Here is a 22276-nt window from a genome sequence, read left to right on the forward strand (position 1 = left end):
CTTGATGAGGGCACTGTTAGAACATGAAGCAGGGTTCTGTTTAGTTTGATGTCCGTATACACACCTCCCAGCCAATAAAATATTAAGGCTGTTCTGCATGAGCATTCCTAAAAGTAAAAGAAATTGTTAAAGAACTTGCCAAAAACACTGGTATACACATTTCCACTGCCTATGACACAGAGCTCAGAAAACAACCTTGACTGATAAGGAGAATGATGCCAAACTGCTGGAGAATGTGGACCCTGGGACAAACTTGCACTTTTGCTAGTTACAAATACCAGTAATTGATATTAACTGAATTACAGGACTTTTTTTAACACATAGAAGATAATATATATGAAAATAAAGTAATCAGCAGTATTCCAAATAAAGAAGATAACACACTTAAAAATTACTGTGACCTAAGTAAATCACTAATATTTTGAGGAGATACTTCTATAATGAAACATGGACCATTACATCTATGTGTATGCACATGCCTGGGAACGTGGTGAACAACACAGTCAACAGATTTTAAAAATGGCTCACAAACAGCATAGAAGTGAAAAGTGAAATAGCAGGATTAAGATGAGGTCATAAATCAGATAAGGACAAACCCAAGTGTTAATGGCTCACAGAAGAAAGACTGCTACTTACAGGAACCCAGAAGATACAGTCAAAAGAACAAATCAGTCTGGAAGTTCAGGCAAAGGCTTTAATGAATCTTCAAGTGCCACTTACCTCTAGGTTTGCTACCAAATTTTGAGAGCTGGGGAAAAAGAATATTTCATTAAAAAGTGTAGAGGAGATTTTTTTGAGCACTTTGTATCTTAGCAATGGACATCATCCCTTTATCAGTTCCCAAATCAGCATGGTACTCTCTTGGTTAGTTGTGTTAACATGAATAAGAGCTGATATTAGTAGGATGCTTCAATTTTTTTTTTAGCAATATTGTTATTGCTAAATTTATTATTTAGCAATTCTGTTTTTAAAGTAATGCTGTCATTTTAGTCTAATAACATGATTCATTTTATTTTTCCTTTGCAACAGGTAACTAGTTACATATTAAACCCTCCATTTTAATAAAAGTGGACAGTCAAGGCTTAGGGAACTTGATTATAGCACCATTATGGTAAGTGTCTCACCATCAGCTTATTTTCAGTTTCATTAGAGGAACTCTGCACAGGACCTTGGCAGGTGATTTTAAGACATCAGCTTAAGCTGCAGAGCATAAATCACAACACCTCATTAGCAAAGTCTCTGACCTTCATGAAACTTACTTCTTTTGGGGAAGTCTGGAAATCAGCTATAATGAATTATTGCTCTTGAAAGAGCTAGAAGATAGAAAGATAATTTATGCATTGCATCATGCTGAGACTGACCAAACAAGCCAATTTGATATAATTCTGCACTGCAAGCATTTTATTGCCCTTCATTGGAAAACTAACCTGGAAGGTCCCTTAAGCACAGAACTTTTTTTGCTGAGAAAAAGAAAGAGATTTTTGTACTACCCTTTCATATCTGCCAGGTGTGTAGCAAACTCCAGTTTTAATCCAATATACACATTTTTGGTCCTAGACTTTGTCCTCACATGTGGCAGAGGTCATCACAGAGATGAGTAAATATGTTACTGCATTAAAAGACAGACTAACAAACAATCGTTACACTCTATAAGTATATCCCCTTACAAATGGCTTAATTTGTTTCCAATAGTAAGGAATTGTAAATTAATTTACATTTACTGTATACAAGCCGCTTTGAGAATGTCACTATTTTCTGTTTAGTTTTGGTTTTTTTAAAATCACATTTGCTTTGTTAACATGAAAGAAAAAAAAAATCATTATTTCTACTATTTAAGTAGAAATAGTCAGCTGGTTAAAGTCAGCTGGTTCTTCCCAGCTGAGACCATCAATAAGGTATGTTTCACAACTAACAAGTCAGCTGCTACTCACAGTCTGAATGTAATTCAGCCACTTCCTCAGAGAAGCCACAGCTCCCCAATGCTGGATGAAGTAAAAGTATAACGTAGTAAGAACATTGCAACAAACTGGAAAGTACACTAAAAAACCCCAAAGTTCTTATATGAAAGTGGCTTTATGTATAAAAATATTACTTTTTTGTTTGAAACGTTGTATCTTTAAGCCATGATAATTAATGAAATAATAATTTTAACTATTACAGCTTTGAGTTGAAAACTAAAAAAAACACAGGAACATTGCAAAACTACTCGACAAATTAGAATGAAAGAAATCTTCCCTAAAATTAATCCTTTACCAGAGAAACGCCCAGTAAATTACAGAGAATTAACAGAGGATTTAGTATTAAAATCTGAAATCCTTGGTTACAAAAGAACAATTTCTCCACAGTAAGTTTGTAAGAACAGAGAATATCAGTGTAACCAGGATCTGCTTTCTAAATTTTAAAGAAAAAGAATAACAATTCAGAACTCCTGAGAGAATTAGTCTTTTTTTCACCCGTAGGAAAGAAACTCATTAACATACAACACTCTAATAGCTGGTTATAAAGCATGATTGGATTATGAAATTACCTGAAGAGATTCCAGCAGCTTATCTCAGTAACACATGTGAGGTAAAAAACTCAGCACAAAAATTATAAATAAATAAATACATGGCTTTGGGGGTTTTTGTTGTTGTTTGTCCCACTGCCCAGTTAATATTCAGCGACAACTCATGTGATAAATTGGTCTTGCACATCATCAGCTTAGGCCTAGATTATTTTAAATTCAAATATGAATACCTGACAGCTGCATATGATTTTTTCTGATAATTCAATGTAAAAGTTCACATGCAGACACTGTTCTTTTTTCACTTCTTGTGCAGTAGTTTAACAAGACAGTTTAAAAGCCAGCTAAACAAGCAATGACTACATGGAGTTCAAGGAAGAAAATTAAGAAAGTCAATAAAATCTGAACTATAATCATATTCTAGTCTAAATGAAAAATGTTTAAAAAAGACTTAATTTCACACATTAACCAGATTTTTATAATATCTTATTACTGAATTGTTTCAAGAAATGTAGAACATCTCGTTCTTCATAACTGCATGACAGTCTTTTTGAAGCACTCACCAGGATGGCAGCCTAATATACTGTAATTACTATGACACCTCCCAGTAATCAAGTTATCTGCTCATTTTCCTTCCATATTTTACAGTGTCATGGGAAAGTGACTCAATGTTTCTACTTGCAATTTCAAACCTCAGACTTTGTATACAAGCAAAAATTCAAAATGAATTTCCAAAAGGCAAAATCTGTCCAAGTACTGAAACAGCTATATACACAAGTTTAGTTTAATTACTCTGACTCAGCTTCTACCACAGTTTACCACCTCAAGTTTTATAAATCAAAACAAGATAAATTCCACAGCTCAATTTAACAAAGATATAAAAAATACCAAAGGCCTGCCATGAACTTCAGCACACTGATCTCTCAAACACAAAGCAGTGATGTGATAGCCTTGAGATGTGGCTGGTGTCAGAGGCCAAGACCTCTAGGCAGGTTTAAGACTTGCAGTTCACCTGAAGATGAATTACATTACCCACCCGTGCTCCAGGTCTGTTAAAAGTTATTTGGGTTTCTTCTTTAGAATCATTTAAGGAGGACAGCTGTTAGTTCTATATAACATAAACAGATTGGTTTCCTATAACATGAAAGGATAGCACAAGACTATTTGTAAAGAGGGAAGAACTTCATATACACATTAACAGATTTAACACTCATCAGTAACTCTTGCTGCATAGCTATGAAAATACACACCTGGATGTCTGTAAAAGAACTACAGGAAACCCATATAACTATTTACTATGACAAACACTTGATTGTTTAGCACACAGAAGAGTACTAGGGATCATGTACTAGAAAGATCATCCACCAGGAATAATTATTTCCACATAATTAACAGGCTTTTAAGCTGTGCCTACTACCATGTGTGCAAACAGTTCAGCTGAACTGTGACTTCTGTGCCCAGACAACCTAACATGCACTGAGATGTCCTACTTAATGCCTGCTGTGAAATTATCCCTAGTTCTGCCCTGGCCCTTTTTCCTTCTTTTATTCATTTTACAGCTTTTAAAGTGATAATCTGCTAAGAACTTTCCTGAAAGACACATTTAAAAGCATCTAAAGAGTTGCTTCATAAAGCAAGCCGACTGTTGAAAAGTCCTGAGCAGCTTCAATTCAACTCTCAACAAAAGGGTTAGAGAAAAAAATATGGATTAAGATATATTTAAATACAGACTGCAGGGACTTTGGCTTTTTATCTGAATTCTGCAATACAGATTGCTGAGGACAGTGACTCTTTAAAATTCTCTTGACAAAACATAAAATACTCAATATCTTATTGAAGCATTTCCAGATCTCTATGATCCTGACAGAGATTCTCAAAGAAAAGGTACAAAGAGAAGAGGTTCCTCACGTTTAACAGATTACTGCAATTACCACAAAAAGGTAACAATTTCTGACCACCAAGTATTCCAGTCTGAACCTAGACAGAAGAGGTACTTGGCTAGTTGGGGAATTTCAAGACATAAACTTGCATGATTAAGGTTATAAGTATTTATTTATAGTCAAAAAATTTTATCCAGTAATATAAAGCTTTGCCCAGTAACATTGTTTACTCTTCACTGCAGGAAAACAGATAATAAAAAAGCAACTAAAAAGCCTTTAGAAATATAGTTAAAATTTATTTTTGTTTCCAGTGAAAATTAAAATAGATTTCTTACAATTCCCTTCACTATTTCTGCTCTTGGATCAGCTGGTGCTCATCAGGGCCCACCTCTTCTTCTTCATTCAAGTCTTCTTTTGCTTCTGCATCTGTCACCTCAGGGAGACTGCAGGTAGCATCCCTAGCAGAGAGCTTTTTCATTTTGATGTTTGGCAGTTTCCTCAGATCACCATCCCATTCTCTTAAAGAGAAAAAATAAGTAATGAAAACTAGTTACCAACAGAAAGGAAGGAATGGCAGAGTTAATTCACATTTCCTCAGAAGATGCTAACTCAAGTGAGGCTGCTTTTCTAAGTTATCCTCTGTCCCACTGTGATATGAATGAGCAACAAAGATTTCACCTGATTTTGTACACTACAGAAGCTGTAATTTCTCTGTGAAGAAATAAGTACTTTCAGATGTGATACTCTGAAACAAAAATATACAATTCACTTTATTCCCACAGATTAATTCTACCCTCGGTCACTTTTGGCCACCTGCTTTTAGGTTTGTCTCATTCAATTTGCAGTCTGGTAAGCAACAGAAAAACAGGTCAGAAGAGATTCTTCATCTGGAGGCTTGATTTGCATATGTGACCTCACATGTACATAAATCCCTGGTGATTTATGGTAAATGTTAACTTGTTGTATGTCTGACTTCAAGAGAACACAAAAGGTTAGTAAACATTAAATCACATGGTGGGTGTATTATTGCAAAAGGCTGCATGAAGGAGAAAGGGTTGTTTTAGATATAAGTCAAACCCAGTACTCACTTAATAGAATGCTTTCTTGATTACAGTAAGTGCACTTCAAGGATAATTTTTCTCAAGGGCAAAGACAGTATATGCCAATTATAAGATATGTTTTTCCTTTACCAAGGCAATACAACAATACTTCTACCTGATGTCCCCGTTTAAGAAGCCAATTGCATATTTATAAATACAGCAGTCTCTCTTTGAAATTTCTGGCTTTATTCCAACATCCTCTAAATATGACTTCTGACTACATAACATCCCTGCAAGTCAGTGATATAGTAGTCCTTGTAACATAAGCATTCCTAAGTTGTTTTTTTTTTGATTCCTTTAAGGTATTTCACTTGATAGAGCTGTCAGCAAAAATGCTCACTCAATCTACTACCAGGACATACCAACATGCTGGCCCAGATGAGCCAGCAGCAAGTTTCACAGCTCCCAGATCTTTTAACTGGATGCAAATTGTAAATTCATTTAAGATTTTCAACTAGTATATACACACATACCAACACTACTGTGAACAGCTGAAGTCAGAATTTTAGGTCAAATATTATCTAATAACATTGAGAAAAAAAGTTACTTAATTTAGAGAAATGGCATTCTAACTGTCAAGTCTAAATCTTCCAATATTCTAATTAATAACTGGCACAGATGTTCAGCTTGTAACAACTAAGAAATGCCAAAATAGCAGTGCCATACTTACTCTGCTCTTTCAAATGAAAAATTCCTTGACAGTTTTGTGTAAGTTCCTTTTTTTATGAAAAAAGACGTACAACAGGTGAACTTCAGAAACAGTATTTTGCATAAACGGATTATTAGTGATAATAAAAAACCTACCTGAAAAATTTAAGATGCTTTCTGTTCATAATGTCTGGGATTTCTAATAGGAAAGAAATTAAATTCTGTTAGATGTGTTACATTATTCAAGTGAGTCTCATTGCAAAGGAAGAAATGTGAGCTAAATGGCCTCTAACCAAAATGGCTACTCCACTGCAACCAAACTGTTCTAAAAGAAACCTGCCATACATGTATACAAATAAAAAACCCAATCAAAATAATAAGACAAATAATTAAAACAATAATACATATCTGTATTACTTTTTCTAGTAAAAAGGAAGGGAAATATTTTGTATTGAGACACGTGGAACTGACCATTTTGCTTTTTTCCTTCTGGAATAGCCAAAATCTTCCTAATAAAGTGTAATTTATAAATTTAGACAGATTTTTACATAGGATGCCAAAGCTGTTTTGCCTCCCCTTCTGTGTCATTCTTTTCTTGGTCAGTCCTGCAGTGTTACAAGCAGCCTGTGTTTAACATCACCACTAATTTATGGAGATTTATACCTTAGGAGCCTTGACATCTTCCCACAGTATAAAACACCTCATTACTGTCTATGAATTGTACAGATTTCACTGCCAGCAGGGCTTCTCAACAAGACAGATGTTTTCTACTTTTCTAACATTAAATCCACTTTATTTTAGCTCTTAAAATTGTGACATATAAGCACATTTTATATTGTCCTTGAGCAAACAGTTTTACTTTTGTTCATCAATCAATTTCCTCAAGTTTTAGAGTAATAAATAAAATCATTCTATCAATGCAGCACTATGGATGGTTTTGCTACTACAAAACATAGGATGATTATACCTGTGCCATTTATCTTTGTGGCCAGACAGTCCTTACTATTCAGAAAACTTTTCCTTCCTTTCACACTTGGTTATGAAGTTACCAACTGAAGAACAATAATATATGTGAAATGTTTTAATAACAATTACACTGATCTCTGCAGACTGCTCCTCAGTAAACAGATGAGGTGATACTGCTCACAGCTGAGCAAGCCAAGACAAAGAAACATTTACCTAGTGCTTTTTTGAACTGCACTCATGGTAGCACAGTGCCAAACGCTGGAACATCCCAGCTCCTACAAGGGCAAGAAGTTCTTCCCTTCTCCCAGGTATTTTACAAGGAGCAATCAGTGCTACTCCATTTGCCCCTAGTAGGGCATGTATTGATGTAAACAGTGAGTCTGGTAGAAGTGGCACCATGCTGAGATTTGTATTTTTTCCTTTGCTAAAAACACCGATTCAACATACATTTCAGTGTTCTTGTCAGATAAACCAAGACTACATGATAAGACTTTCAACTTAAGTCCTTTCATTTGTTTTCCTTTTTTTTTTTTTTTTAAGAAGTGGTTTAAGTTATGCAGACCTTTTCCAAAGAGAATATTCTAACAGTTTTATCTAGCCTATCATTCAGGGCTCACCAACATCATGAGAAAGCAGGCACTCTGAGAGGAAATTCTGTGACAAACCAAGATTTGGCACTGAATTCATCTTTAGTGCTTTGGCAGTGGCAAAATTTTTAAGCCATGGTTACATGTGTGTTTACAGTATGTTACACAATAAAAACTACTGAGCTGCAAGATTAAGAATAGAGCTGTGTGTATAAATAATTATATACTGCACAGTAACTGATTTTCTAAATTATGCTGGATTAGTAACACTTGTCTAACTCAGCTGCATCTCCTTAGCATGCACCAATGTCATGGTTTTTGCTGCTGCTTGTGAACTCCTTAATTTGCTTTGGAATGTTAAGTCATAGGAGCATGTTTTTCTGAACTAAAGACAGAAAAAATGTAAGAAAGAAATATAGAACGAGAGTTAGTGGGAAAGAAATGAAGACAGTATTTTAGGGAGTATATGATTGTCTGGCATTTCTAAGACAAAGTATTCAACAATTTATGCATTTAGCAAAACAATAGTGAAAGATGGTAAGCAAACATTTTTTAATGTTTCTGACCCTTTCAGATAGTTTTACTTTTCTTTTTTTGAGGATGAACAAACAGCCTGTTAAAAAGAAGGAAACTGTAGATGCTCTTTAGGCAAAAAGTTAATTCAGTTATACAATAATAATCACTACAGAAAACAGCAGCTAACAAATAGTACAGAAGTTACATTAGCAGATAAATGGAAATGATACAGCCTTCATCTGAATTAAATTGATTTCCCTGTAATCTGAAGCCTGCAGAACTAATTAATAAAACTAGTGTATTTAGTTTTAAAAGCCACTTTCCCCCAAGATTAGTATTATGCATCTGAGAGAACATGTAAGGTAATTAGAAGCAAATTATCAAAAATGGATGGTGTTAGAACGAAATAATTATGATGCTTTTCCACTGGAAGCATACTAACTCTGGGTTACAAATAAATAAATGAGTATCTAGCATTGCCTTTCAATAGCTTTGCTATAAACATGTAATACCAGATTAAACAAAAATCCAAATACACAAAAATGAAAACAAGAGGAAGAAAACTGCAGTAAAACTACTGTAGATGTATTTAAGAAGTAAGTAACAAGGAGCTACTAAACCTCAACAACATCACTGATAATGTTCCCTGTATAGCTACTGTTTGTTTAAAAAATACTAAAATTTACTATATTTTGGGATGTCTACCACTTTTTAAAACAAATTCTTACATTTGTAAAGGGCTAGTTTTTCGTTTACACATATCGTTGACAGGACAAGAGGAAAGGTTCATGTTGGATGAACCTTTCAAGCTACACCCAGGAAAGATTCATGTTGGATGTCAGGACAGATGTTTTTTCACTTAAAGGGTGGTCAGGCATTGGAATGAGCTGCCCAAGGAAGTGATGGAGGAATCAGCAGCCCGGGAAGTGTTCAAGAAATGACTGGATGTGACATTTAGTGCTATGGTCTGGTTGACATGGTAGTGTTTGGTCAAAGGTTGGATTTAACGATCTTGGAAGTCTTTTCCAACTTAATTGATTCTATGATATAAATAGACTGCATCAAAGTTTAGCAGACTTCCCTAAATGAAAAGAAAATATACTATGCAGTCTCTTCATAGCAAATGCACATGCATACAAGAAATCACAGAGTTCAAGAACGGGGCGGGGGAAAAAACCCAACAAATCTAAGTCAGTTATAAAGCTCCACTCACTAAAGCCTCTAGGATTAATAATGAGCTAGAGGAATAAAAGCACTGTTTCCAGCTGATTTCCATTTATGCCCAATCTCTAATTACAGTATTTAGTTGCTATAGTACTTAGCAGCAACTATTTTCTCTGAATGAACACTGTCCTAGACAGAGAGCAAAACCTGCAGCAGCTGTGATAACAAATAATGAATGAATTGAAAGTGTATTTAATATGTGAAGTTGCACTGTGCTCTGTGAATGCTTTACTTACTAATTCTCTAATAACCTCAAATTTTGCCTACAATATTTCTAGCTTCTTCATGATTTTTATGTTGTGCTTGTGTATTTGACATCTTTTTCTCTAGCCTTACTGCTTTTTTCTGTCAGCTTTCCACAAAGCAGTAAGGACAAAAAGAACTAAAATTTAAAAGCAAAAAACAAAAATAACACATTCTACAATTAAGCTCTTTGATGACAACCACAAAATCTATTTTCCTATTACTTTTTCCCTGTCCTTCTTAGACATCAAAGATGATGCATGAAGTCATACAGATATTCTTAAATTCCTCTGCCAGCTGCACTGGCAAAATTTTAAAGTCATTAATTTTCATTATTTGTAGAATACATACCAGGGTGTGCTGATTTTGGCTGGGGTAGAGTTATTTTTTTTCACAGTAGTTAGCACAGGGCATTTTAGATTAGCTGGAAATGGTGTTGATGAAAACAGGATGTTTTCATTATTCCTGAGCTGGGCTTGCACAGATAAGACTCTTTCTGCTCCTCACCCCAGCCCACCAGTGAGGAGGCTGAGGGTGCACAAGGAGCTGGGAGGGAGCACAGCTGGGACAGCTGACCAGGGAATATGACACACAACCCAAACCTTGCCGTGCTTTGAATCCTAACTACAGAATAAGGTAGATTTCTCATGTTTTCCACAACATATTTTACTATTAGAAGGATCAATTATGTCTGGATAATAATTTAGCATTAAAGCCAAGTTTACCACTCAGCTTCAACCTGTACATTATTGGCAAAATACAAACACTTCACTGCTTATCTTGACTATCCCCAAACAACTCTTTGCTTTTTGGACTTTCATGATCTCTTTTTCTTTCTTATTTCACCAAACTACTGCTGCTTCCCTTCAGCCTAGTTCCAGCCATCTAATGAAGGTCCAATCAGCTGCTGTACAGAATTCAAGGCAGGTGCATTAAAAGTTTAAAAAATAGGTTATATATGCCTGCACTGAAAAGACAGTACTAGCAGAGATGCACAAAGAAAGGCAAAAGCAGAATGTATGAGTCAGATCTCCACCATCTTTTTTTCTCCTTTTCTTCACTGTGGCCATCCTCCCAAATAACTCTGCAAGGCACAAGCACCTAGCACTTAGGTAATTTCTTTAAAGAGAAAAATAAGGACAATGCCTATAAAGTTTGCTTAGATTCTGGCCTTGTGAGCCGGTGTGAGGACTGAATTCTTTCTGATACTTTTACATACCCATTCCATAGCCCTCATAGAGTTGTCTTTCACGTTCTATTGTCTGCTTGATGACAGTTTCCCGTGAACCATGCTGTCTTCCTTGTCTGCCTTTAATACTGTTTTGTAATTCAATCTGCTCCAATTCAGCATTGAATCGACACATATAACTGAAAGAAATAAAATGCATAAAAGCTAGGTGCAGTCATACAAAAAAAATTGCAAAACAGAATTAGTCTGATAAATTATTTTACTAATTGTATTTATTTTCTGATTTATTTTACTTATTGGAGACTCAAGGACTAAGTAGTATGAAATTTGTGTGTTCAGCTGTCACAGAATCACCCAACAAGCAAATGCATGCGATTACTACTGTCCAAATAATTTAAAGTCCTCTACACACTAAAAAACTAGGCATATACTTCAATAATTTTAAAAAAAGAAACTACAAAACTACTTATTTCAATAATTCTAGTATGACTATATACATCTCTCAATATTTGTCACTGGCAACAAAATAACTACTTGATATTTTAATTAAAAATATATAAAAGTCCTCCTCTGAGTCATCATCACATTATTTTTAAAGACAAGTCAAGCTTTCTAATCTTGTTTTAAACACCAGTCTTACTTTTCAATTAGTTCACCAGCTTCCTTCTTTGTGTACTCGATTTTACTGGGATCAAGGTGACTTTGAAACCATTGAAGTTTTTCTCCTACAAGAATAAACTGAATATTAATGGTTATATCACCACTATAGCATCAACACACATTAAAGTTTCTCAAAGTTTTTAAAGGCCCCCTCCCCATTTTTCAAGATTTTGAATGGTATCACAGACTCTTATATTGTGGGTACCAAGTATGAAGGCAGCTGTAATAGAAATTTCCACATAATTTCAGAATTATTTTATACCTTCCTTACATGAAAAAAAAAGTTAGGCTTTGTTTTACTGGAAATTACCTAAAATATCACTATATCAATTACTTAGGAAAGAAACTTAGAAAGGGGGAAAAAACCAACACAGTGGCTAAGAGTTCTGGTTGTCATATCTGTTTTTAAACAGATTAAACTGAAAAGCTGCAGGATCAATCATATGAAAGAGAAAAATATTCCAGGATGTGTCTCAAAGTTTTGAATTTACTTGCTAACACAATGTGTCTTTTAAGCTACATATATCATCTTCTTTTACAAGCAATTATAAACAGCTTGGAGACCAAATACAATAAATATGTGTACAGATGGACAAAACACTCATTTGGTCTATACTGCCCTGCTGTTGTGTACACTGACTAAAGATTAGCTATGCTCAGCCCCAAATTCAATCCTGTATATATTAAGTGGACATGTCAGGTATTTCAGTTTTTCAACCAAGTCTATTTGAAGATTGCAGAATCAGATTATAGAAAAAGAAGCTCTAAGTGTACATCTAAAAAGCTGGTAAAACTTAGAATCTGTACTAAGAAACTGAAAACTGTACTCAGTAATAGAAGTTTCTGCTTACCAATAATACTTAAACGCAAAGCTTTGTCAGTCTTCAACCTAGCAGAGAAAAAACAGATGTGTTAGCCAGGAATGTGCACCATAAACAATGACTTTAATTTTAGTCTCAAAAAGTTGAGGTTTTTTTCAGTCACAATGAAAGTCAAGGTATAAATTCAAATAGAAATATTAGACAAATTCCAAATAATGTAAAACTTTTTCTGTTTCATCCAAAAGATCTACTTTCTGGTAAAACTACTAGCTGAAATTTGTCCAGTTTACCTGTTAAGCTTAAAAGTTTCTTGGAAGAAAAAAAGATGCATCATTTTTCTCAGAGCACAACAAAAGGAATTACACCAAAGAGCTGCACTGTCACAATTTCCTGAAGTATTTCTGATATTCTTGTGGTATGTTTAATGAGTTGGGAGATTTCACTGCACTGCATTCTCGCAAATCCAGCATGCAGTGTGAAATATATCATTCTGTTACCTTAAAGCTTGTAATAATTAAAGTTTGTGCTTAGTGAACAGTAAGTTAACATGTTAAGAAACCAAAATTAACAACTTTATTAAAGAACTCCCCAACTCTGTCTCACAGTACTTTTAAGTCCACTTGAATCTCTGGCAGGATACTCAAAAGCCTTCTGTGCTCTATGAGATGTGGGTATACAGTGCTATTTGGGATTAATTTCCATCCTAATTAGGACTTCCCATAAAAGAGAAGTTCTCTAGCAGGAAATCTCAAGCCTCATACTCTTTTGTCCTGAAGGTGTCAGATTCAATCTGCATCAAAGGATGCTGTAATGTTCTATTGTATCCAGAAAGGAAAACAAGACATTATTGGGGTAAGTATGAAATTTTTCACTGGAAAATATATCCTAGCCATGAATATTCAGTGTATATTCAAGGACATCTGATAAAATTGACTTTTTCTTCTTATTATTATTAAATAGAAAAATTGGTAATGGATTAAGTAAATCATAAAGGCTATAATTGACAAATAACGAATAATGCTAAAATTCATCATAGTTCAAAGCTATTGTGCTCTTTTATTAAATTTCTTTTATTCTGTAAAATTAAATGAGCATTTTAGAGCTAACTGAAGTAAGAGCTAACAGAAGTCTATCATCTACCACAAAAACTGGGATCAAAAGATAAACCCTTACTTTTCCAGAGACAAACATACTTGTGTCACTTGTCCACAAACCTACATTATTAAATAACTATTTGATTTTTCAAGAAGTATTTCATCCTCTGAAGATTCCCTAAAAGCCATGTACAAGCAAATGCACAGCATGCTTGAACTGCTAAGAATTCCACTAATGTAGTGGGATAGAATATAAGAAAATAAAGATAGTGTAGAAAGTTTTACCCCTAAGGAGTTGCAGCTGGGCCAATTATCAAAGATTAGGATCAGGCCTAACTTTAACAGGCCACAGCTGTAACCAGTGAGAAGAAGAGTGATTTAAAAGAGTGGGGTGGCTGGTTGAGAAGGGAACTGGATTCAGTTGGTTGCTTTGTGAAGAGGAAAGAGTCAGTGCTCTGAGGAACAGCCCATGAGAACACCAAGAAGGTATGAAACTTTTATGATAGGGAGACAGCATGCTAATGCATTAAAGAAGTTTTTACTTCTATGGATACCCCCAGCATATGTAGAAGAAGCCATTAATAAAAGCTGGCCAGGCTTTTATCCTCAGAGGACTTACAGCAGGGAGCTTTGGATGGTAACAGCATCCAAGAAAAGGACACACACTTCCCTTAGTGGAACTCCACACCAACAATCCCTGCTGGGAGCCCTGCAAGGCAATGCTGCCAGATGAGCCTGTCTGCTGAGCTTTGCCAGAGAAAATGGAGAAAATGATGATGATGGCATCTAGGAAAGCTGCCTAAACAGGATCATTTTACACATCTACATTCTAAAACACTTCAAACTGCCATCTGCACCTGCTAAGTGCCACTAAATCATTTATTTATCAAAGCAGCGAAGTACAGAACCAGCATTTTCTTCTGGATGAAAAACCTTCAGTCTCCTGGTGCACGCAAGTAATTTCAGTATGAGAAATAATGAATGATCAGCTTGGATGTTGCCTTATTGTACTTTTTATAAAAACCTCACCTCAGTGACTGCTAGAAGACAATAGCATTAGCAGGGAGGCTAATCAAATCAGGTGAGTCAAAGAAATTTCCTCTCCTCTCCCTCCACACAATGACTAATGACTTTTGCTTAGGAAGGAGAGGTAAGGCCAGGGACACAGTCTTGTGGCAGGCTGTTGTTTCTTGATGATTTTCATCTTCACCCGCCTTCCAGAAATCCTCTACTTAGGCAATGATTATTAGTAAGAATGATTAGTAGTTTTCTTGATGTTTACTAAGTACTTTAAAAGTAAATTCTACATGTTCCTTTAGCAGCTCTTTATCTCAAATATTGTATTCAACTGTTCTTCTCTAAATACTAACAATGAATAAGTATTTTCCAAATCAGATTACGAACTCAGTATTTTTGCCTGATAACATCCGCAAATACAAATGCCATCTATGGCTCTGAAAAAAAAAGACAGGCTTTTCAAAATAAATAATTTTAAAAGCCTAAGAGTCTGTCAGATCCTCATGAAGAATCTGCAACAGTATGTCACAAAGCATCACTGCCATAAGCAATGCAAGTAGAAGCACGGTGGGTCAAGAGAGATAAGAGGTTAGACAGGGGAAAACCTCAGAAAAACACACCCAGAGTTCTACCAGGAAACATTTTAAGATTGCTTACTCCCAAAGGGTTGCTTCACACCCCAGTACTGTAAAAACTCCTTAAATGTCATATTTCAGAGCATGTCAGACTGGCTTATCTGTAATGAAAATGCACTGACTACTAAGAAATTTATTGTGCATGCACAATAGAAAGGGTCTATTTTGACTCAGGAGGGAAAACAACAGGGAAAAAAAAAGCACAGCTACATTAGCTGTAGCTACCAAAACCAGATAGGTATTTCTGCAGTTGCAGGAAAACATGACTGGTGTTAGTACATCACTACTACAGAAGTTTCATTAACTTCTCACTATGGTCAGGTTTCCTAAAGTGTAGAAAAGTCAGTGTTCTACTACTGCCAGTGAAGCAGCTATTGCTGTCTCATAAAAACATCCATGTAATTATTTAACAGAGCAAACAAGCTGCCTAAAGGAATAAGAATTCACATGTAGATTAAGAGAATAAACTGGCAGTAGTACACTGGAAGTTGTTGCTGCTCATTAGACCTTGAAGAGAATTGAGACGAGACGGACGCAGGCAAGAAAAAAGTGTAATTGAAGTGAACAAGATGATATAAGATTGTAGCCAATTTTCTAAAAGCAATTGGTTTGTCTCCTCTTATCATGGTTAAGACTGGTCTTTTGTAGTGCAGTCACAGCTTCTGGACAGTAAACTTATAACTGCTGTCATATCTTGTTTCAAATGCTTGCAGTGAAGAGTGGACAATTGAGCCCACAAAAGACTTCTGCAACTTAATGCAGAATTTCTCCCTCATTTTTCCCAGTGCTGCCTTTTAAATATTCAAATTCCTTGTGGATAATGTCTACCCTTTTTTACTATCTCATTTGGGCAAAAGATACTGCAATATGCATCCCACAATTTAATGCAATTTTCCTTTCTGTATAACATAAACAGGAACAGTCACAGTAGTTACTTCCTTCCCTCCATCCTATAGGAAAGTTAATAAGGAAATAGAAGCCTAAACTGTCTCCAGTCCTAAATTCTGTCTCCAGACAAGCACCAAAGGGAAAAAAAAACCAACAAAACCTGAGCAAAACAAGCAAAACAAAAGAAACAAACCCAAAACACAAACCCAAAAACATTGGCTTCTATAAAAGATATTCTCACCCTCCAGTAACATACCATTCAAAGGTTTCCTACATTCCTACACCCTACACCTTTGTGTTAAATAGTAATTAACAGATAAAATGTATGTATGTTCAAAAAGATCTTACTGCACAAATTTAGCCAGCCACAATTAAAGCATCCTCTGGCAAGGAAATCTACAGCTTAATAAAATAGTACAGATGACCTCTATGGATTTCCTACATTCACTGAGTACTCTAATCCAGTTTTTCCATTCTGCAGAAGTGCACCAGCCTGTACAGAGCAATTATCCTCTTTACTCAGACCTAGTGAGATCCCATTGAGAATTCCATTTCTAGTTTTGTGTCCTATTCATACTTCAGACAACTTCTACACAATAACAAGCATGGTCAAAAAAATGCCAGATTTGTAGACGGGATTAAGGAAGAAAATTCTGTAGAGATTACAAGGCAGCTTCTATTTACCACCAAATGATGTACTAACCTTCCACCAGAGAACAGGGCTGTCATTCAATAGAAGCAATTTGGAAAATTGTTTAAAGACATTTAATAGACCTGCAGAAGCAATGCAGAAGAAGAAAACTGGTGTGAGCTATTTCTTTTTCCCAAGAGTGTAGGAGTGGAAAGCTTTCTGCCATTCACAACATCAGAAATTTATCTTGTCTTTTTCAGAGCTATGCAAAATGAATCCAAGCCTCAACATTATATTGCAGAAACTGAAAGCTAAGAAATTACAACAAAAAAGTTCAACACATGTTTAATTCCCAATATTTAGAAAAATATCCTGAGAACTTACCAAGCTGATAGAAAAATAGAGATTCAAAAGAAATTGGAAGCCTTAATAAGTCTTTTAAAAACACTAAGGGGGAAAAAAATAATTTTCATGTCTTTCAAATTAAATTGCTCTTTAAGCCAAGACAACACAGAAAATAGAACATAGAGAATTGGAGGATGTTTTTAGTGCAACTGATTTGTAGAACACCACAACAAAAGTGATCTATCTACAAAGTACAGAATGTTAGTTAACTGTTCAGACCCCAGAAGTGTAAGATGTAGAAATCTTATAAATAAGATAGAAAGACACAAAATATAAGATCATTTTGCTATCACAATATGCTGTGGATGGTGAAAACTGACACACTATTCTTGGTGGAATGGTTTCCCTATGCAAAGTGAAAAGTTACATTTTTTACAATCAGCCTAGATTGAAATAGCAAGGATAGGGCTTCTTCAAACACATCAGTGACCGAAGGAAAACTAAGGCTAATGTAGGGCTCTTACTGAATTGAGAGGCACCTGGCAACAGAGGAGAGATGAGGCAGAAATACCAAACGCCTTCTTTGCACGGGCCTTCACTGCCAAGAGCAGCCCTCAGGAATCTCTGACCAGGGCTAAGGAATGTCAGAGGGGAAGACTTTCCCTTGGCCAAGGAGGACTGGGCTAGAGAACATCCAGGCAAGCTTGACATCCACAAAGCCATGGGCCCTGAGGGATGCATCCGTGAGTGCCAAGGAAGCCGGCAGACACCACGGCTAAACCACTCCCAATTATCTTTGAAAGGTTGTGGAGATGAGGAGAGGAGCCTGAGGACTGGAAGAAAACAAATGTCACCCAAATGTCTTCCAAGATGGCAAGAAGAGAACCCAGGGAACTACTGGCCAGTCAGCCCCACCCAAACCACTGCAAAGGCAACAGAGCAACTCATTCTGGAGGCCATCTCTATCCACATGCACGACAGGGAGGTGATCAGGAGTAGTCAGCATGGATTTACTAAAGGTAAGTCATGTTTGACTAACCTGATAGCCTTCTGTGATGAAACAACTGCCTGGATGGATGAGGGGAAAGCAGTGGGTATTGTCTATCTCAATTTCAGCAGGGCCTTTGAACATTTTGCTATTGCAACAGGAAGGAGGAAGAAAAAGTAGCACTCCAAGAAGAAACATCAGCATTGTTGTCCATATCAGGGTAACCACACCAGACTGTCACTAAAAGCTTTGAGTGTGCCATGCCACAATGAATAACCAGTAAGTATTGCTCCCTCACTAAGTTTTCTTGTGCATGTTTTTCTGTATGGTGAAGTCACAAATGCAAGCACTAAGAATCAAGTAAGATGAAGTCATCTTTTGTGACTAAGAACTGTGAGCGATTTTTATGACACAAGGTGAGAGAGCTAAGGGACAAAGTGGTCAATTTAGCAGTAGGAAAATAATCTGCAATAAAAAATTACTCTCAATAGTCAGAGAGCACAGAAAAAAATACAAAACAGCAGGGAAAACCTCTCTCACATTAAGAATCTGCCCAATCAACATCTGCTGCTTGTGAATGCTTGCAGCAGCCCTGCTGGAGGCTACATGACCCCACTGTGGCAGCAAAGGTCCCCCTTCTAGGGAAAGCAACAGTGCAACTGCTGTGGATAAGGTTGTGCATCAATCCCAACAATAAAACTGCATAGTCTCTGGGCCAGGAGTTTCCCATTTAACAGCTTCAGACAAATGAGTGTTTGGGCTCAGCTCACATAGTCCATCCAGACACTAAAATTTATACAGCATTATCTAGTTTATGTACTGCTATACTATACTTAGACTGAAAATGCTTTAAGCTAGCTTTAGTGACTTCCTAAATAAACACATTTATGCTTAACAACAAGCAAGCTGAGACAATGTAATTTAAAGGCCAGCCTTCACCAGCTGTCTTTTCTCTCTGTGGGAGGGGGAGGTAAAGCTTGAAAGCAGAAAAACAAACTTGCCATGAAACAGCACAAAACCACCAAAGAGGAGTTAACTATACAGTTTTATTCAGAAGTCTGTCTTCTGCAGGAAGGTTTCTGGGTTCTCTTTTCTATTAACTCAGCATTTTAGCAGAAGCAGCAAGACCCTAAGCAAGCAGCAAGACCCTAAGGATCCTCACTGAACTTGAAGTAAAGCCAAACTAGGGGACTCAACTTCATCTGAAATCACCAGCATCATGCTATTCAGATTATCAAAGGCAAGAAATCTAACTTGTAAGGACAACACCCAAAGTAAAGCAGCACAACTACACACTTTGTATAACCTGATTCAATGCATGTAAACCTGTCACTTCACAAGGCCCAGCAGCAGTGTCAAGTTATACAGGCCTTTCTGTTTTCTTGTGGTTATATCAGCCTAACAGTCCGTGTCCACTACCACAATTAAAAGTATAATTGGTGATGTTATTCTTTGATCTGTACAGAGGTTTTGCAGTAAACTTACTTTTCTTTCTTTTCCTGCTTGTGTACTTCCCTTGCAAGCTGTGCAGCTTTTCTGCTGTAGGGATGGATAACTTTTTTCTCTTGCTTCCCTCCTTGAGGTTTTCTTAACTTTGGCTGAAAAGACATCAAAGATACTATCCACTAACAAAGCTGAGTAAAACATCAAAGGGAAGAAGTATACACCATGGTAAAGACTGAAAAGGTCATGCACTGATATCTAAGAAGGCCCTTAACTTTCAGTAACATGTTATCAATTTCACCTACTTTAATAACAAAATTACTTGAAGCCAGTACATGCTGTAACAAAACCACTGGAGCACAGGAAATGCTGTAAGAAATCTTACCTAGTGACTACTGTCACAATACCTACTTTGTAGAACTCTGCAGCTAGGAAACCAATATTAGCTCTCTGTACTCTTGCAGAAAAATGTCCCCATTCAAGCTCTTATCTGAGTTTCTGACAAGAGCCTCGTGTAATTTGTACAATGTAATAAAAGCTATTTTCTTGTTCCTCCCCAGAGATCATTGGAATGCTTCACACCAGGAAGCAGCCGGAGGCTTCCCTTCTGTACCCCTTCATACTGCACAGAGGGAATACAGCTCACAAATTTCCTGAGTATTACCATACTCTAATACTTTCCAGAGTATTACCATGCTCTAAGTTATGCTACTTTCTGGTAAGAAAATGTTTGAACAGAACCCAATGGCTTTATAAATAACGTGCTAGTTAACTGCACCCAAAAGAAACACCTTAAAGCAAGGGGGCTTTTTCTTGCATCACAATAAATGGCCATCAGTAAACGGAGACTAGTAGTCTCCAATAGCAGTACATCCAATTCTCTATGATAACATCAGTGCTTAGGGCTGCGAAAAAAAAAAAGAAAGAGATGGTGTCAAAAACATGGCTAAAGACACACTTTGAACACCTCGGGAATTCTCAGGCCGCGGCACCTCCCACCTGCTCCACAGGCGGACCGCGCCTGGCCCCGGCCTGCCAGGGGCCCAGAAAGACGCGAACTCCCCTGGCGGCAATGCAGCGGTTTTTATGTGCAGAGGGGGCTCACCGCCGGTGCCGGCCCACAAGGACGCGAACCCCACCCCCGGAGGCAATGCAGCGGTTTTTATGTGCAGAGGGGGCTCACCGCCGGTACCGGCCCACAGGGCCAGCACACCAGCGGGCTCGCTTCCCCAGAGACGCGGTGGGGCCGCTCCCGGAGGCAGTGAAGGGGCCAGGAACCCCGCGTCCCCATAAGCGCAGGCTGCGGGAGCCGCACCCCTACCCCTATTCCTATCACTGTCCCCGTTCCCGACCCCATCCCCATCGCCAACCCCTGCCCGGCACACGCACCATGGCGAGCGAGCCTTCTTCCGGCGCCGCGGTGCAGCGGCCTCAGCGCTCCGGGCGGGCGCGCGGCCGGCGCGGCGGGCGTTCCGCGGCTGCTCGGTGGCTGAAATCAATGGGGCTGCTGGTGCTATCCGTGAGGTTGAGATAAAAGGAAAAGTAGAAGCAGTCCAAGAACCTGGTGATCATTATGATGGAGAAATTCCAGAACTGGAATTCCACAACTTTGCCAATGCAAAGAAGGAGCCTTGCTGAGCTGAAGAAGACGGAACAAAGTGAACGTCCCATGTGAGGAAACCAGGCTTTCCCTTGGTAAGGGAAAGAAACAACCTCTGGAATGTCCAAAATCAAAACTTAAAGTTACCAGACAGTGTAACTCACAGACATCACCAAAACAGAAAAACCCCTCATCTCTGTCAGCAATGCTCCTGTGGCACCTCCAAGCAGATCAGCACCTGCACCAGGGCCTGTGGAAAAGCTCTTGTGACTGTTCAGCTCCAGCATCCCAGGCTCAAAGGAGACACCATCTTTAGGTCTTCGTACTTCTTGCTCTTCAGATGCTGATAAATCTTATACCATATAAAGAAACATATTAATTTTAAAGATCATCCTAAACAGCAAGCCAACAAATATTTTACTAAAATATATATAAGGAAAGTGGGATTATCTAAAGCAAAGTCTTCATTCAGCTTGCATTGGAACGTTGGCTATTTGTGCACTTGCATTAAAACTGTTTCACAGATTTACAGGAGTGCTACAGATGGCAGTGAGATTAGCAATTTTGGATTTTAATCTAATAATTTAGGATGTAGCAGTCACAGACAGGAAACTGAGCATGGAATTTTAAATAGTCCATTCAAGTAAATAGGTTTAGAGTTATGCTGTCAAACAGCACAGGAACCATAGCAGCAAACTTGGGAATAGCTCTGTTTTAATACTGTTCAAATCTGCTGGGGACCAGCAGCTCACATTTAACTGAGGGGTGCCAAAGGAAGTCAGGCAATAAGGTAAAATGGCTGTGAAAACAATTTGACTATGGGATCATGAATACAAATGGAAGATTAAAAAAGTAACTTGTAGATTCTTTCTTCATTTGGATGAACAGCTTGGAGGCTTTGGAGCATGCATGCCAGGGAATGTCAATAGGTATGGCCTTCCCATCAAAATCCCACAGAGAAACTGCTGTGGTCTCCATCTAGTTTTCATTTTACAGAGAAATGCTGGGCGGGAAGCAGATGTACAACTGGCTTCACTTCTGAGCTGCAGGACATGGTTGGGGCAGAAGTTAGAGCTGAAAGACACCCACAGTAAGTTTTTAATGGGAACTTCTCTGATCTCGGCCTGTTGTCTCTGCCTGGTTAGGCGTAGGATGGCCTTGAGGCAGCCCGCGATCCAAAGGACGAAAGCACTCTTCAGATTTTTCAGTCTTCAGTATTGTTTATTAATTCTTATCTACAAAGTTGTCTCCCAGCCTGACAGAGGTCTGCCCAGCAAGACAGCCGTGGGCACACTGAC

General features: G+C 37.5%; 1 protein-coding gene and 1 long non-coding RNA gene across 2 annotated transcripts; one reads left to right on the forward strand and one right to left on the reverse strand.

The window, feature by feature from the left end:
* Positions 1-4499: 4499 nt before the first annotated feature.
* TMA16 (translation machinery associated 16 homolog) lies at positions 4500-20807 on the reverse strand. The gene is made up of 7 exons (XM_058803547.1): positions 20768-20807; positions 19421-19533; positions 12368-12405; positions 11497-11581; positions 10887-11035; positions 6288-6330; positions 4500-4901 (listed from the first exon to the last, which is right to left on the reverse strand). Exons 1-7 carry the CDS (start codon positions 20768-20770, stop codon positions 4730-4732), a joined length of 603 nt encoding a protein of 200 aa, XP_058659530.1. The 5' UTR covers positions 20771-20807; the 3' UTR covers positions 4500-4729.
* Positions 17859-20180, forward strand: LOC131556725 (uncharacterized). Its single transcript, XR_009274654.1, has 3 exons — positions 17859-17966; positions 18064-18214; positions 19939-20180. It is a non-coding gene; the product is annotated as an uncharacterized LOC131556725 (long non-coding RNA).
* Positions 20808-22276: the final 1469 nt, after the last annotated feature.

This window comes from Ammospiza caudacuta, chromosome 4 (assembly GCF_027887145.1).
Source record: "Ammospiza caudacuta isolate bAmmCau1 chromosome 4, bAmmCau1.pri, whole genome shotgun sequence".
NCBI lineage: Eukaryota > Metazoa > Chordata > Aves > Passeriformes > Passerellidae > Ammospiza > Ammospiza caudacuta.